This window comes from Lissotriton vulgaris, chromosome 5, assembly GCF_964263255.1.
Source record: "Lissotriton vulgaris chromosome 5, aLisVul1.2, whole genome shotgun sequence".
In the NCBI taxonomy this organism is placed as follows: Eukaryota; Metazoa; Chordata; class Amphibia; order Caudata; family Salamandridae; genus Lissotriton; species Lissotriton vulgaris.
In genome coordinates, this window is record NC_141693.1 from 2,022,002,627 (window position 1) to 2,022,021,230 (window position 18,604).

General features: G+C 47.2%; 1 protein-coding gene across 2 annotated transcripts in view; it reads right to left on the reverse strand.

Moving 5' to 3' along the window:
* The window catches only part of NUP188 (nucleoporin 188), a 1,272,194-nt gene that overhangs the window by 424,717 nt on the left and 828,873 nt on the right, over positions 1-18,604 (reverse strand). For both annotated transcript variants that reach the window (XM_086924860.1, XM_086924859.1), the window contains exons 25-27: positions 17,373-17,479; positions 16,793-16,999; positions 16,533-16,702 (exon numbers count right to left, since the gene is read on the reverse strand). In XM_086924860.1, coding sequence (XP_086780986.1) covers positions 16,533-16,702; positions 16,793-16,999; positions 17,373-17,479 — 484 coding nt within the window. The remainder of the gene's footprint in view (positions 1-16,532; positions 16,703-16,792; positions 17,000-17,372; positions 17,480-18,604) is intronic.

Sequence of the window (18,604 nt, forward strand, 5' to 3'; positions counted from 1 at the left end):
CCCAATCGGGGTTATTGGCAGATTCCTTGCAGCGAGGGGGTAGCGCAGGCGTTGCATCCGAAGCTCCAGGTGTTGGTTGTACCCTTTGGTGAGCCCAGTCCTGATCCAAATCCTGAGGTTATCCTGTCCTGACTGTCTATGAGCTGTACCTGCTCGCCTACTGGCAACCTAAGTCCTTGAGGGTCCTTTCCCGCCTTTCCCAACCGACCCGTGGCCAGGGTTGGTCTTCATTCTGTCCTAGGTAAATATAAAATTGCGTGGGTGTTGGTCTATCTAAGTTTCTCTTTTCCCCTTCCTGAATACAGAAAAGTTACCTATTTGTCTTTTACTCTGTTCCTCTCTGTAAATACGTTCTCGCATAATTGATGCTTTAGCATGTTCCATTCTCTCCCTACCCTTAGCCGAATTTAGAATCACATATGCATATATAGTTTGTCCCACTCTTACCCTCCTTTTAGAAATTAAGCACATCTGTATGAGTAGATTGCATAAGTTTAGTTTCCTATAGGCTGTTGGTGATAACTGAAAGTCTGCTCTAAAAAGTATGTTCCCTCTTCTCACCCGCCTTTAGTGAAGTTTACAAAACCTGTTGATCTATATTTAGCATGTTCCTTATTTTTCCCCTTCCCTTTATTTCAAAATCTCCAAATGTTTCTAACCTTAATTCATTGTTATACTATTTTCTTAATCTTAGTGATAGATAGTTTGATTTGTGTTAACCTGTGGCTCACTGAACTCGAAGAAAATTATAACTAGATAAAGGTTTTTGAAACTTCTTACGTTTGTGGTTATTATAAGAGTACACACTTTAAAGGTATATGTATTTTTGTGCTATCTACTTTCTCCACAGCTAGCTCCTCGACCCATTGTGGTCTTAGGTACCTGAACGAGGATTGGTAAGTCGGGTACACGGTAGTAAATAGAGAAGAACCGAACTGCTGATAGTAGTGTGCGGGTTACCTGATTAAAATATCACGAAGGGATTCGTTTTATGGGCCCTAGTGTGCATATTTAGTAGCAATACTGGTCGGGTGACCTGCGCGCTCTATCAGCTACAGGTGCGGGACAGCATAGGTGCATACTACAACAGGACTTCACACTGCACAGGGGGCTGCAGAAACTGATGCTGTAGCAATGCTGAAGGCTCCGACACTGTAGAAGGGCACACAACTCGCAATGCTGGCTATCACAGGTGTAAGAGTGCATACTGTACTCTGTGGAGCAGTACACATTACACAGGGTTATGAATTGCCCGGGGAACTCCAGATTTACAGCAGTCTTGGTGCACACCGCACTGGAAGGTTGCCTCTCTGCCAGGTGGGGTGCAGGGGCTGCATGCCTAATCGCATAGTGCATGCTTTACATATGGATGCAGGCTATAGTACCAGGCCTGTAAAGGGTTAAAGGAGTGCACACTGTGGTTGTAGTCTGACAATAGTGACTCTGCACAGATGCCGCAGCCTTTGACTGCAAGGGAGTGCAGGCAGTGGTTGCAGTCTCTGACGACAGGGGGTGCACTCTGCACAGAGGCCACAGTCTTCCATTGTAAGGGAGTGCACGCTGTGGTTGCAGTCTCTGACTGCAGGGACTGCACAAAGCATCAGATGGCAGACTCGGCATAAAAGTTAAGCTTTTGTGGATGAGGGCTCAGAATAAAAGGTAAGCTTTAGTGGCTTATGCATTTCTGATTGGTTTATTTATGGCTTTTTTTGGTGATATCGGTTATGCTATTAAGGTGCGGTCTCTTGCGTGTGGGATGCATTTTGTTTATTCTACACTACTTGTTGCTATATCATGCGTGTGGGTGTAGGAGAGTAGGGTCTGGTTCCTATGGTCACCCCCACTTTTTGCTGTGATTCTCTGGTTTTTCGACTTTAGTGTGGCTGTGGGCCTGCTAATCAGACCCACAGCCCAGCTGTTCTCTCTCTAAATTGATACCATGTACTTTAGGTACATACCTGATTGGGTATTGGGTCACCTTTGTGAGCCCCTGTACAGTGTACCATAGGTACCCAGGGCATAGGTGCATCCAAGGCCTACCAGGGGCTGCAGCATGTATTATGCCACCCTTCGCTGGCCATCCAAACTGGCACCACAGGTTTGTTCGTACAGCCTGGGTAAGGTGGTGTAATCACCCCTTACTTAGATATAGTATACCTATATCTACCTTATATATAGACACATAGTAACCTATAAGTCACTCCTATGGCAGGCCTTAACAATCCTGAAGGCAGAGTGCTTGGTTTTATGTGAGAGGGTGCCCTAGCATGAGCTGAGCCCCTCTGCAGCTTTCGGAACCATCTCCTTTTAGCTGTTCTATGATATAGCCATACCATATACTCTTAGGTGCATTATAATCCTCGTGGTAAATGCTAACTTTGGTTTGGCTTTATCAAAACATGTCCTGTAAGGTGTCCAACACTTTGGAATACTACCCCCCCCCCGCCAGTCATGGTGGCGGGGGTAGAATTCCACCTTTATAGAGGGAAAAAACATGAATGTTACTGCTTTACCCGGTAAAAGTTAAACAGAGCCTCAGCATCACAAAATGGATGCTGCTGCCACAGACACAAGTCTGACCTCCTGCTGCTGGACGAAACTCCAGCAAGGGAGGCCTGGACAATAGGTTTCCTGTCGAGGGAGGTGCTAGCACCGCCCAAGACAGCCTGTAATGTATTGGGGCAGAGTGGGTTGAATGGAAAGATGCTTTTCCAGACACTGCCTGGGGCACACAAGGTGCTCCATGCATAGCCCGGTTCAAACCAGTTGCTGGGGCACTCCAGCCCTGCTCTAGCGCGAAACTGGACAAAGGGAAAGGGGTGTAACCACCCCCTTCCCAGGTCACCCATAGGAGGGACCGAGCAGGTAATACAGCCCCTAAAATCAATATAAAGATAGGAGCTGTGTCTACAGACTTTATATTATCCTGGAATGAAACTCTGATACGAAACTCTTGGACCTTCGACGTTCTATATCGATTAGAAGACTGAAGACATCTCCCTTGTGGTGAAGGAGTGACCACCCTGTGTAAACAGGCACCACCAGTAACTTGCCGGTTTGCTTTGCCGATGCTCCTGCCAGAACCCGAAGACTCAGCGACTCAGGAACTGGACTTCCAGACTTCTCAGACTCCGATCCACATCAAAGCTGAGACCCGTGGCGGACAAGAGAGACGTGGGAACGGACACCCTGGACTTCCTGCATTTTGCTAACTGCCCGACTCCTGAGGTACCCTCGCAGTTGTGCAATGGGGTATGAGAAGCCCCAGACCCGAGCGCCATTTGCACCAAAGCTCAGCCCTCCACACTCCACAAGTGCTGCCTTGGGCCTGCTCCTGCATTTCAGCTCAACGTGTCTTCCCGGTTGCTAGCCCGCTGGCTATTTAGCCCTCTGAAAACTACACTGCTTTCCTGGTTGCTCCAGGCTTGCTCCAGCTCCCCTTCAATGGAGAAGCACCCCAGACCTTGTTGGTCTAACTTGAAGCCAATCTTCACTTCCTGCGTGGATTGCGTTTGCCAAGGCTTGTAGGGTCCAGTCCGGATACCGACACCGCAGTCAATTAGATCGTTCGTGGGACAGCCCGAATCCAGCTCCTGGTCATCGTCGACGTCTCCTGGTACTCGTGGCTGCAGAGACAAGCTTCACCTCTTCACCTGAGATAATCGCGACATCGCCTGGTTCCTACCTGGTCACTGGCTAGTGACCCAGACTCTGTCCCTTCTACTTTCAGGTTCTTCACTTCTTCGATCCACCCTTGGATCCACCCGGACACTCTTCCTCTGGTCGCTTGCAGCACTTATTTTGCAGATCTCCATTGAAAGCATCGACGAAACCCGACACGAAAAGATAGCTATGCACCCGGCTTCCCTGGGTGAGGTAACTCGAGTACTCCGATGCTCCAGTGGGTATTGACTCTCCAAGTGTCCTAGTTTAAGGGGTTTTGTCGTAGTCCATCCGGAAGTGCCCGTAATCAGTAACTTTGTAACTTCTTCGTTCTCCATTATATGTCAATGGTAACTCGCAACTGTGTTTAGACACTGCATGCGTCTCCCGTGGGTCTCCTACTTCCTAACCATAGGTTGTCTAGTGTAGCCCCAGCGATTCCCTAGGCCCTAGGCCTATTCACTATTTCTGAAGTGGTTCTTATACCACTTACTTAGTATATGGTTTGTGAAGCCCCTAGGGCAAAACTGTATGTGTGCAACTTATCGTATGCTAATTGAGTAACTTGTGATGTACTTCGATCTCTGACCTCAAAGAGTTCAGAGGGGTTGTGTTAGAAATAAATACATATATATTTGATATATACATTGTGTGGTGTCCTTTCATTTGGTATTCAAGGGATTATAATTGGTAAAACAGCTGGCTTCACATGCTCTCTGAAGTTTTAGCCTAAGACTGCTGGTCCGTGCTACCACTAGGATAGCTTGTCTATAAGGTTGACTTTACAACCACCATCAATAAGGGTCGTTTAGACTGGTGCAAGGTGCCCACTAGAATAGTGGACATCATATGCCTGGCTAACTTCTCACATTGGTGTGCAGCGGATGGGATAAGAGCTTGCTGTTGGCCTACCATATAATCTAAAGATACCATTTGAAAGATCACATTAAGGTACCTGTAGGTACATATACATCAAGTTCTTATAATACTTTAAGTTCTACTGAACTTAGCAGTTGTAGGTGATATGGGCGTAGCACACCCTGACTACAACTCCTAGAGAGGTTCTAGTAGGAAACCATTAAGTGCAGGTAGGTGCACACACTACACCTCACTAGAAAATGTCCTTGGAAGCAGGCCCTAGTGGACCTCTTCAAGAAGACCATCTAAGTATGACTCATTCACTTTTAATGAACTTAGAAGCCTGTGTGCAGTCAGAAAGTTCAGACAAGGACAGAGTCCAACCTTTAACCACCTGGTAGATCTCTTAGTGGCTCATGTAGAAAATGCTTCAGACACAGGTAACCATGGTAGTATAGACATCAACAGAGGAACATTGAAGAAGATCCATTGGTCTCTGATGGGGATGATGACCATGATGAGATTAATTAACCTATCCTGGGCGACACAGGACTATCTGGAGGTGGAGAGGGCCCCATCCTAACTTTCGAAGTAGGCCTAACCGAAGACACAGAAGGCACAGGTCACTGTCCAGTCGCTCTGAGCATTCTGATGACTCAGTAGGGTCTGATGCCTCTGCTCTAAGGAGGATAGCTCCCCTTGAGAGGAGAGAGCACAAAGCTAGGATGAAGGAAGTAAATCTTAGGTTCAAGAGGCAAGTAATTGCCCTTGCAAAAGAGACCCTGGCTCTTGCAAGAGAGCAAAAGTTGAGGGGGTTAGAACCTACTGGTGGCAGCAACATTCCTAGAGATAGGGAAATGTCTTATGACCATAAAAACCTGAATAAGATTGTCCCTCCCTACAAGAGTGGGGATGACATCCACAAGTGGATAACTGCTTTGGAGAGGGCCTGCAAAGAACAGCCGGTACCCCAGAGTCAGTGGGCAGCAATCTTACGGCTCTCCTTTTCAGATAAAGGCAGAGACATGCTCCTCACAGTTAGTGATGAGGATGCTAACAACTACACTGTCCTGAAGAGTGCTCTGATAGATGGGTTTGGCTTAACCACTGAGCAGTATAGGTTGCTGTTCAGAGACACCCAGAAAACATAGACTCAGGACTGGACTGACTTTGTAGATTGTGCTACTAAGGCTCTGGAGGGCTGGTTACTGGGCAGTAAAGTTAATGACTATACATGATTGTATAATGTGATCATGAGAGAACAAATACTTAACTGTCAGAGCCAGTTATTGCATCAACGCCTGATTGACTCTGATCTGACCTCTCCCCAAGAATTGGGAAAGAAGGCAGACAAATGGGTCAGAACCAGGGTGAAGCAGAAGGTACAGAACCAAGGTGGTGATCAGACGAAGCAAGACCAAAAGGGTGGGGAGAAAGCAAAAGACCAAAAGTCTTCGCCAGGTCCTCAAAAAGCTTCTAATGGTGGGGGTCCCCAAAAGTCTAAAAAAAAAAAAGAAGGTCAAAAGAAACCACGGTGCAACTTTTGTAAGGTTTATACTAACTGGACCAGTGATTGCACCAAGAAGGAGGCAGCTCCAGCCACTATTGCCCCTAAAGCAACTGTTCCCCCTAGTACAGCTAATAGTGGTGGTTCTCAACAGAAGGGTGTAGTAGGGTTGACCCTGGGAACTGAGGTGGATTCTGGCCTAGTCAGAATACCAACTCAAGCTGTTCTTGTCTGTGATGTGGACATGGCTATATCATCTACTGTGAGCCACAGTAACTTGGGCAAGTACAGACTCCTTTAATTAATAACCAAGTGGCTTAGGCCTACAGGGACACATGTGCTAGTGTCACAATGGTGACACCCACATATGTGGACCCAGGACAGATAATACTAGGTGACTATTACCTAGTGACCAATGCAAGCAATGTCACTACAACCCATAGTATGGCAATTGTTAATTTCTCCTCGGGAGGGGTAACTGGCCTCAAAAGAGTTGTTGTTAGTTCAGAGCTCCCTGTGGAATGTTTGCTTGGCAATGATCTGGAATCTTCAGTCTGGTCTGAAGTGGAGTATAGGACTCATGGAGAGATGTTCGGTATATCAGCACATGTCCTTGATGTGACCAGGTCCCAGGCTAAAAAGTGCATTACTGAACAGGCCCTGGATCCTGCAAATATGAACCAGTTGCCTACCAGGAGGAGAAGCAGTAGGGTTAAGGCAGCGCCTTCCCCCTTGCCTCAGGATGAGGATCCGCCTTCCAAGGAAGCTGGTTGTGAGACCCAAGAAGGAACTGTCCCAGAAGAGCTTGAGCCTGATCAAGTTGAGTTTCTTGGGACAGGGGGACCTTTAAGGGCAGATCTGAGGCAGGCGCAGTTGGACTGCCCTTCTCTTGAACCCCTCAGACAGCAAGCTGCTGCTGAGGCTGCTGGGAATGCTACAGGTACCCATAGTGTGTATTGGGATGAAGGGCTCCTGTATTCAGAGGCTAGAGACCCCAAGCCTGGTGCTTCCAGGAGGTTGGTCATACCTTTGGCATTCAGGGGCTTCCTTCTCACCTTAGCCCATGATATTCCCCTAGCAGGACATCTTGGCCAGAATAAGACTTGGGACAGGCTTGTCCCTCACTTTCACTGGCCTCACATGTCAGAAGATACCAAGGAGTTTTGTCGCTCCTGTGTCACCTGCCAAGCCAGTGGCAAATCAGCTGGCACCACAAAGGCCCCCCCCCTAATACCACTACCTGTGGTGGGGGTTCCCTTTGAAAGAGTGGGGATTGACATTGTTGGACCAATGGACCCCCCCAACAGCATCTGGGCACAGATTTATACTGGTGGTAGTGGATCATGCCACCAGGTATCCAGAAGCTATTCCCCTTAGGACCACTACAGCTCCTGTTGTGGCCAGGGCCCTACTTGGAGTTTTCTCCAGAGTGGGTTTTTCAAAGAAGGTTGTCTCAGACAGAGGTGCAAACTTTATGTCTGGCTATTTGACTGCTATCTGGAAAGAGTGTGGAGTGAACTACAAGTTCACCACACCCTAACATCCACAGTGCAATGGTCTAGTTGAAAGATTTAAACAACAACATGAAAGGGAGGTTCCCAAAAAAATTAAGCGGACCAGTAGGTTCCGAGATTATCAATTGCCCACAGAACAGCTGATAATCTTTTAAATTATTTTATTTTCATTTATAAAAAATTCATTATTTCAGTAATTCACACAACATATATGGTTAATATAGCGTAAGCCCAGAACTCAAAGGAACATTAAAAACATTTCTGCAGACTCATTCATCCAAGCAAAAAATCACAGTCATACTCATACAAAAACACATTCATCTAAGTACCAACAATTAAGCAAAGACAACACTCAGACTCTCATCAGTCAGACAGAAAAAAGCGCCGACGCGCGTTTCGGAAATGCCACGGTGGGGAACTCCTTCATCAGGGCGCCAGTCATTTAGTTTATTTTGGCCATCCAGTTCCTTCAAGACTTTCAGAATGAATAGAAGAGATCCAATTTCAAAACTTTCTGGGCAAACAGTATCCTAGTGCAGCATATCAATAACAGAGGACTAGGCAGAGTCTAACTAGAGACCGATCGTCACAGTGGAAGATGTAGTTTGCAAACATAGGTGGGTCTCTGGGAACATATATAAATAACTCAACAACTGGGTAGGAGGACGAGAGAAACCAGCGGTCCCGGTCTTGAAAAATCGAATTGCGAAGAAGTGTTGCACGTATGTAGCGATATCCTATAGTTTCTCTGTTGTTCGATTAGGGGTGTAACATGATCTCAGCTGCTTCGGTTCCTTTATGAAGCAAAACAGCATGCACGCATATTTAGAAAAACTTTTCCTATAATCTCTAACAAGTTCGAAATACGGTGAAGGTGAAGAATTGGCTTGGTAGTTTAGTCTGCCCTGTTCCCATGATGCACTGGGCCAGGGACAGACTGATTTGCATATAGCCAGGTTCTGAGCTGGGATGGGGCAGTGAGATAAATAACGGTGATGGATCAAGCCCTGATCTTTGGACTGGGTAAGAGTGGTCTGCTTAACTCAGACACTCTGTTCATCACCACCCCCTTTTCTAAATCGTTTTTGGCCACTATAGGTGTGGCAGGGTATACTCAGACATGAGTCCCTTTCTCACTGCTCCATCAGGATTCAAGCAAGCCGGGCCGAAGAAGGCTGAAATGCCAGAAACCGGTCCCCGGTAGCTTGTCTCCTTTCTGGTGAAGAATTGGCTTGGTAGTTTAGTCTGCCCTGTTCCCATGATGCACTGGGCCAGGGACAGACTGATTTGCATATAGCCAGGTTCTGAGCTGGGATGGGGCAGTGAGATAAATAACGGTGATGGATCAAGCCCTGATCTTTGGACTGGGTAAGAGTGGTCTGCTTAACTCAGACACTCTGTTCATCACCACCCCCTTTTCTAAATCGTTTTTGGCCACTATAGGTGTGGCAGGGTATACTCAGACATGAGTCCCTTTCTCACTGCTCCATCAGGATTCAAGCAAGCCGGGCCGAAGAAGGCTGAAATGCCAGAAACCGTTCCCCGGTAGCTTGTCTCCTTTCTGGTGAAGAATTGGCTTGGTAGTTTAGTCTGCCCTGTTCCCATGATGCACTGGGCCAGGGACAGACTGATTTGCATATAGCCAGGTTCTGAGCTGGGATGGGGCAGTGAGATAAATAACGGTGATGGATCAAGCCCTGATCTTTGGACTGGGTAAGAGTGGTCTGCTTAACTCAGACACTCTGTTCATCACCACCCCCTTTTCTAAATCGCTTTTGGAACCATGTCCTTTAGCTGTTTCCATGATGGTGCCATACCATATACTCTTAAGTGCATTATAATCCTCGCGGTTATTGCTAACTTTGGTTTGGCATTATCAAAACATGTCGAGTAAGGTGTCATACGATTTGGAATACTACCCCCTCGCCAGTTCTGGCGACGGGGGTAGCATTCCACCCTTTTAGAGGGACACGACATGTACAGAACTAGAACCCCGGTTAAAGTTAACCAGAGCCTCAGCATCACAAAATGGATGCTGCTGCCACAGACACAAGTCTGACCTCCTGCTGCTGGGAGTCCTTCCAGCAAGGGAGGCCTGGACAAAGGGTTTCCTGCCTGGGGAGGTGCCAGCACCACCCCAGACAGGACTTTGTGTATCCAGATAGGCAGGGCTGAAAGGAATGAGACAAGCCTGGGGCACACAAGGTGTCCCTGTGCATACCCCGGCTCAAACCAGTTGCTGGGGCACTCCAGCCCCAGCTCTGGCGCGAAACCTGACAAAGGATAGGTATTGTAACCGCCCCCCCCTTCCTGGTCCCACTCATGGGAGGGACCTAGTCGCTAGTACAGCCCCCTTCAGCAGGAAAAAGGCAGGAGCTGGTCCCATTCCCAATTACATTATCCTGAACAACTCTACAAAGAAGAAAGTCAGGACTTCGACGTTCTGCTCCACAGAAGACTGAAGAAATCTCCCTTGTGGCCAAGGAGTGACCACCCTGCAACTGCAGGCACCATCAAGCGTCCTAGTGGTTCACTTTGTCGTTCTTCCTGGCGGAACCAGACTTCAGAGCCTGATGAGACCCGGACTTCCAGACCTCTCTGACTTCAACTCACATCTGCAGCACAGCTGAGATCCGTGGGTGCGACGAGACACGTGGGACCGACCATCTTGAAGAAACTGCACTTCGCATCCAGCACGACCTCTGAGGCACCCTCGAGTGAGTGCTTTGGGGATTGAGAAGCCCCAGCCCCGAGCAGCTCCTGCACCGAAGTCCAGCCCTCCAGCATCCACGAGATCTGCGTGGGGCCCTTCTGCTTGTTTGCTACTCGACGCGTTGTCTGGTCACTTGCCGGCTGGCTAGTGGCCTCTTAGACGACGAAATCTTGAAACTGCGCCGCTGGTCTGGATGCTCCAGAATGGCCCTTGCATCCAGACGCTATCTTCACTCGCCGCGTGGGTTGCATTTGCCAAGGCCTGTTGACTCCGACCCTGGAACCGACACCGCCGACAGCGAGAGCCTGCGTGGGACAGCTCGTGCCTCCATCCTGGTCGTCGACAACGCCTCCTGGTTCACGTGGCTGCAGAGTCAAGCGTCACCTCTTCACCTGATCTCGACATCATCTTGTTCCTTCCTGGTTCCACTCCGGTCACTGGCTAGTGACTTTGAACACTGTCCCCTCTGCTTTCAGGTCTCCATCTTCTTTGATCCGCCCTTAGATCACTCCGGACATCTTCCTCCTGGTCGCCTGCAGCATCTTTTCTCCCAGGCTCCATTGACTTCAACGAGGAAACCCGACACACTTTCCCACCTACGTACCCGCAGCCCGTGGGTGAGGTAACGAGAGCATTTCGGTGCTCATAGGTAGATTGACTCTCCTAGTGTCCAGGTATCCTGTAGTTTTAGTCTCAACCAGTCGGAACTGTCCTTACTTACCTATTTTGTAAATTGTTTGTGCCCATTGTCTTTGCATTGAAACCCGTGTGTGTGTTCTAGCACTGCACACGCGCCCCGTGGGCCTCCTGCTCCTTACCTAAGGTTAGGGTAGTGTAGCCCCAGCGATTCTACAGTCTCTGGGCATCCTCATTTCTTCTATGGTTCTACTTATACCATTTACTTAGTATATGGTTTGCTGTGCCCCTAGGGCACCATTGTAAATTGTGCGACTTATTGTATTTTTCTTAAGAGTCTTGTTATGTGCTTAGACCTCTGACCTCATAAAGAGGTCAGAGGTGTTTGTTAGTAATAAATATATTGTTTATTTTCATAACAACCTGTGTGGTGTCCTTTCAGTTGGTATTCAAGTGGTTATATGTGGTAAAACAGGTGGCTGAAAAAAAGAAGAGAGTCCTTCCTTTTTTAAGAAACCCCTCACTCACCGACCTAGTCGGTGACATGTTTCATCATCGGGGTCCACCCTGACAGCCGAGTGCCATCAGGGTGTGCTGCGACACCTGGACTACAGTGGAGCGGGTATTTTGTGTGTGAAGTGAAAAAAGTGTTAAAAATTGTCCTGGTATACTTGTGTGGAAAATTTATTCTCAAGGAACTGGACAATATTAAAAGTAAGTGTGTGGATACGTTTAGGTGTTATGACCGTGTGTATCACTTATGTGTGAGGTCTACATGTTTCAACCCGTAGGATGGAAGGTACCGGGTTTTCGTCAGGACCAGAAGGAAAATGGGTGGTCAGGACACACTAACGCCCTGCCGGTCCCTAGATTCCTGTGCACAACTGACAAATAGTCAGAGTGAAAAAAAGCTCAGAAACAACAATGGTTGAGCTAAAAGCAAAAAGACCTGGAGGAGAGAAATGTAAAAGGTCACAAGTATAATTAATACAAGCCTGTTACGAAGTGCCATGCTGGTTCTCACGTGTCTTCTGCTGTATCGTGCATTCCATTCAGGGCTTATAGTGATCGGTAGTGACTGCCTATCACTAAAGCTGGCACACTCTATCAATAGTGTTCTGCTCGGTGATCACTAGATACTTAATATAGGCATTCAATCATATTTAGCACTAAAATAGTGCGTGGAAAAAATACTCACAATGCCATTAACGTGAGGGAACAACGATGTGAATTCTACGTGTTTCACCTTTGACTCAGACTGGCACACTCAAGTGATATTGGTGCGCTCGGTGGTCGAGTGGTTATTTAATTATTTATTAGACAAAGTCGATCGCATTCAGCACTTCCGGGTGCAAGACATAACTACTCACGTTTAAGTAAAAGTGAGCAAAAATCGACGCAATATGTTTGTCCCATCAAACATACACTCACACTATGCAAACACACAAACAACTCACATACATTGGCTCACAAAGGGGGAAATAAGGCTTACTCCTATTTAGGATCTTTTAGGCTTCACGGGGTGGAGGGAAGGTAAAAACCCAAGCTGCCATATTCTGCAAAAGGGAAATGATCAGATAGCTATCACAGGTTATGTTTAAAGAAACTGAATCCAAGCTGCCAGGATCGGGCTCAGAGCATTCTGGTTACTTACAGTTCAGTTGGTTACAGAGTTCTGAGTACCTACTCGCCTCTCCGTGCCTCCCCGTGAATGATACAGAAGACGCCGGGGTGGATAGAGCGGCAACTGTGCTTCCGGGAGGGGCGTGGTCACGCAAATGCGTGGTGACGCATTGGCGTGCAGGAAGTGGAAATAGAGAATGGGGCGAGTGCGTCCCGAGCGTTGCTAGGCAATATCGGATATGGATTGTTTACAGAGAAGTTTAAGCAACACTAAAAGGTAAAATTACTAGATTGTGAATTAACCCCGTTTTGGCGTGGTGACGCATTGGCGTGCAGGAAGTGGAAATAGAGAACGGGGCAAGTGCATCCCGAGCGTTGCTAGGCAATATCGGATATGGATTGTTTACAGAGAAGTTTAAGCAACGCTAAAAGGTAAAATTACTAGATTGGAACAGAGCTGTGAATTAACCCCGTTTTGGCAGAGTTCACATACCATGGGGGTATACTACGTTACAAAAGAAGTGTTAAACAGAGGCCAGGTACCTAATGACTCCACACCATAAAATTGGGGATCATACTGTCTCTGGTGGAACCAAAAACAGCCACAGCTAATGAAATACCACTTACCTGTGTAACCACCTTTATCAGTGTCTCCAACGAAGTGTCTAAAAGCATTAAAAACATTGGTCCATTCTCAGCACTGGTACCCTTCACTGGAAAAAGCCCCTCTTTTCCTGCAAGCCTAAAAGACTCATTGGCCAATACTAGACCCAAGGCAAAAGAACCCTCTGACAATCAATCAATCACAAAAACCTGGGGTTTACCTGATGTCACAGGGCATTTTCGCTGCGGAAACTGCAGCGTTTGTCATCTAACGAGCAACACTAAAACTCTGAACATTGAAACTGGCAAAACCTGGCGGCAGCTATCACACACAGACTGCAATAGCTGCAACGTGGTTTATCTGATTGAATGTACATGCAACAAACGTTACGTGGGAATGACGACAGGAAAAGTTAAGCAAAGAATATGCGAACATCGCAGCACCATTCGCTGCAGAAAAAATGCTACAAAACTGACAGATCACTTTCTTGAATACAACCACACACCAAATGACATGAGGTGGACTGTCATTGAACAGGTCAAGGCTGGACCTAACATGCAGAAACGGCTCTTCGAGAAAGAACAAAGATGGATATATAGATTATCCACTCATGTCACAGGACTGAACGATAACATTCCTTGGGCCAATATTAGCTAATTCCACCAGAGACAGTATGATCCCCAATTTTATTGTGTGGAGTCATTAGGTACCTGGCCTCTGTTTAACACTTCTTTTGTAACGTAGTATACCCCCGTGGTATGTGAACTCTGCCAAAACGGGGTTAATTCACAGCTCTGTTCCAATCTAGTAATTTTACCTTTTAGCGTTGCTTAAACTTCTCTGTAAATAATCCATATCCGATATTGCCTAGCAACGCTCGGGATGCACTTGCCCCGTTCTCTATTTCCACTTCCTGCACGCCAATGCGTCACCACGCCAAAACGGGGTTAATTCACAATCTAGTAATTTTACCTTTTAGCGTTGCTTAAACTTCTCTGTAAACAATCCATATCCGATATTGCCTAGCAACGCTCGGGACGCACTCGCCCCGTTCTCTATTTCCACTTCCTGCACGCCAATGCGTCACCACGCATTTGCGCGACCACGCCCCTCCCGGAAGCACAGTTGCCGCTATATCCACCCCGGCGTCTTCTGTATCATTCACGGGGAGGCACGGAGAGGCGAGTAGGTACTCAGAACTCTGTAACCAACTGAACTGTAAGTAACCAGAATGCTCTGAGCCCGATCCTGGCAGCTTGGATTCAGTTTCTTTAAACATAACCTGTGATAGCTATCTGATCATTTCCCTTTTGCAGAATATGGCAGCTTGGGTTTTTACCTTCCCTCCACCCCGTGAAGCCTAAAAGATCCTAAATAGGAGTAAGCCTTATTTCCCCCTTTGTGAGCCAATGTATGTGAGTTGTTTGTGTGTTTGCATAGTGTGAGTGTATGTTTGAAGGGACAAACATATTGCGTCGATTTTTGCTCACTTTTACTTAAACGTGAGTAGTTATGTCTTGCACCCGGAAGTGCTGAATGCGATCGACTTTGTCTAATAAATAATTAAATAACCACTCGACCACCGAGCGCACCAATATCACTTGAGTGTGCCAGTCTGAGTCAAAGGTGAAACACGTAGAATTCACATCGTTGTTCCCTCACGTTAATGGCATTGTGAGCATTTTTTCCACGCACTATTTTAGTGCTAAATATGATTGAATGCCTATATTAAGTATCTAGTGATCACCGAGCAGAACACTATTGATAGAGTGTGCCAACTTTAGTGATAGGCAGTCACTACCGATCACTATAAGCCCTGAATGGAATGCACGATACAGCAGAAGACACGTGAGAACCAGCATGGCACTTCGTAACAGGCTTGTATTAATCATACTTGTGACCTTTTACATTTCTCTCCTCCAGGTCTTTTTGCTTTTAGCTCAACCATTGTTGTTTCTGAGCTTTTTTTCCACTCTGACTATTTGTCAGTTGTGCACAGGAATCTAGGGACCGGCAGGGCGTTAGTGTGTCCTGACCACCCATTTTCCTTCTGGTCCTGACGAAAACCCGGTACCTTCCATCCTACGGGTTGAAACATGTAGACCTCACACATAAGTGATACACACGGTCATAACACCTAAACGTATCCACACACTTACTTTTAATATTGTCCAGTTCCTTGAGAATAAATTTTCCACACAAGTATACCAGGACAATTTTTAACACTTTTTTCACTTCACACACAAAATACCCGCTCCACTGTAGTCCAGGTGTCGCAGCACACCCTGATGGCACTCGGCTGTCAGGGTGGACCCCGATGATGAAGCATGTCACCGACTAGGTCGGTGAGTGAGGGGTTTCTTAAAAAAGGAAGGACTCTCTTCTTTTTTTCATTCATTCCATTCAGACTGCTTTATCTAAGCTATCTCTGATGGTACTCCTTTCTTGTTTTGTTTATTACTGATACCCAGGGGATCAGGAGTACTCTCCGTTCACTTTTGTGAATTAATTCCCTTACTCTCTCTTTTGGTTAACTGTAAAACAGGTGGCTTCACACGCCCTCTTGAGTTTAGCCTAAGACTGCTCTGTCCATGCTACCATTAGGATAGCTGGTCTATAAGGTTGACTTACAACCAATCACCATAAGGGTTGTTTGGACTGATACAAGGTGATCAGTAGAACTAGTGAGCATCATATATCAGGCCAACTTCTCACACATAGTACAACAGCGTCCATGCTGGGCCACAAGGTGCCACCTTCTGGCACGTAGAGGATCTGCTGAAATGTTTCCAGATCCCGTCTGATGCCTGGGGAATTTCAAAAGAGGAATCTGTACCTAGACGTTTCGATCAGAAAGCATTACGCGATAGGTGAGGAGCCACACCACAGACTGCCTTTACAAACGTCATCTTAGAAAAGCCCCAAACATCCGCTCCAAACTCGTCCTTGGCACTTTAGTGAATTTAAGACTAGAATTTACAAACCTCTGTTTCTTAATGCTCACGAGTGAAACTTCAGATGGTGCATAGGTGCTCTGCTGTTCTTACCCAAGGCAAAAAGACATTATCTGTATATGGTACTGTGCGCAGGTGGTAGAGGCAGCTCCAATTAAGCCGCAACAATTCTGTTTGGCTTGTAGCCCATACTGTGGAGATGCCCATGTAGATTATTACCCTCCTTTCCAGGACCTGAGACTTGGGAATTGCTGCTATCTATTCAATCCAAGAATAACCATTACCAAGTTCAAATGCTCCAAAAAGTTTCTTTCAAGCAGATGTTTCCCTCTACTATTGCTGCGTGATCTATGATGCAAAAGGCGGCTGAGGTGTGATTTACTCCAGCAAAAGAGTATACTCTTGTGCCCCAACGCAACAACTGAAAGAGCAAGATTGGACTTAAAAACGTATGACTCACTTGATCCTAAGGACAGTCATGGCACTATCACGGCGGTCCTGCCAGAGGGCATGAAGAAAAGCGATGGCAGCGCGATGCAGGAGAGGAGGACACCAGTAGTGCCCCTGCTGCTTTGAGTCGATCAGTTCCAGGACCACCTGCAAACAACTCCACTCCCCAAGGCTGAATTCCTGCAGAAAAAGCAAAAACAGTAAGCAATCAGTGGCAGATGTTGGCAAAAAATGTGTTGCACCCACAGTCCAACTGACAAGCCATCTGACCTTAGACCCTTCGCTCGCATCTTTCACTTCAAGGTTCAGGAAGAGCTCAATTAGACCTGGCTGTGTTTCCACTGCAACTGTGAGGAACTCCAATATCATGACCTTAATGCGCATATCTTCTGTTCGACTTTGCATGCGGGTGAGGAATGCGTCACGGATGGCAGCAGCCTCAGTTCCAAGACAGGCGTACACAGACATTGGGGCTACCTGCATAGTAACAAAGTAAAAATATTTACTTCATGAGTGATTGACACCAAATAACTATTGCACACACACATCAGAGGATAGCCCCACTTTGAGACTTAGGACTGCGTGACAAGCTCTGAACAAATCTGGAGAGAAAAGCTGAATTTCATGCAGAAGTACACCTCTCCTTGTAAGTTCTGCAAAGTGCACATTCCACAGCACGCTGCCAGCAGCAGCTCAGTGGCTGGTGCAGGAGACAACACAGGGCAAAAGGTACAAAGATACTGGATTTCTAACTAGGATCAGAGTGATTCAAGTTAACACCCAATACTCAGCACATCTTATTAACACAGTCTGTGACACCCTTCAAACCGGTGAATGAGCATGGTCCTACCGTAGCGAGACGTTTCAGTAGTTGGATGGCAAGGCGCGGAAGGGCAGGGTCATGCTTGTGGTAGATATATTTGGCCAAGACAGCAATCAGGTTATTGCCATGAGCTCCTGCAGGGAAAAGAGACAGGCATTAAGAGAGATGAGAATGGAGTGGAGGGGAGGGGGACATAGAGAATAGGCTCAAAAGAGACTGGAGAGCTGGCATCAATTAAATGGCAAAGTAGTAGAGAATGAAAGAACCCACGTTTCTGACAGATAATCATTTTTACATGTGAAAATGTTACATACACGCTAGCGAACAAGATGGCTGCTTAGGCTCCTGGCTCCGCCGATCTCCGTCTCCTGCCAGATGATCCTGTCATTTATCCTGTCTTTACGCCCTGCCTCCTTGTGTGTGATCCGGACTACAGCTCGATGGTGCGATACCGAGATTTCTACCGGTTTGGTAGACAGAGTTATATTGTGTTAAAGTTTGCAGCCTAGCCCAGCTTGGAAGCCGGGGTCTCGAGTACTGGCCCAGCCGGGTTCCAGTTGAACAACATCGGCCGTGAGCGTGTGGCAGGGTCCGGTCTATTGCTGCGGAGGTTTTCTTGGCCGTTTTTGATGGCGGTCTCCTGAGTTGGTAAACATCGAAGGAGGGGTGACGATGCACGACTGAGGCTGTTGGCAGAGGTCCCTGACCCGGTGGCCCGGTTAGCCACCCACCGGCGTTTGCTGGGTTGGGATTTTCGCTTGCAGTGGTGAAGCGCAGATCGATGTCGCTGTTGACATTGAGTCCCCCTCTGCTGTTGTCCGTTCCACTTTTGACTGTTTCCCCGGGAAGACCGGGCTCTATGGGGGACGTGAAAATAGTTGATATCGAGCGAGGAGCAGTGGAGCGGACTGAGAATGAACCTTCGTTGCAAACTGTGCTGGCGGCCATTGGGGCTCTTCATACTAACATGGAAGCCCTTATTCACAAAATGATAGCGCGTTTGTTTGAAATTGGGCGGATTGGACTGGACCCTGCTCCACTACAAGGAATGAAGCAGCTTGAGATACCCACGATGGCCATTTTGATAGAGAAAGCGGGCCCCGTGCAACGAGAGGTGTCGGAGCCTGCGGCCGGGGTGATGGCTAATAGGAGCGAGATCGGTGCTTCGAATGGATCGTCAAGCCTACTATCAACGCTGACTGTGGAAGGACTAATCGGTGCTCCCTTTCCTGAGACTTTTGATGAGAACTGTTTTGGGC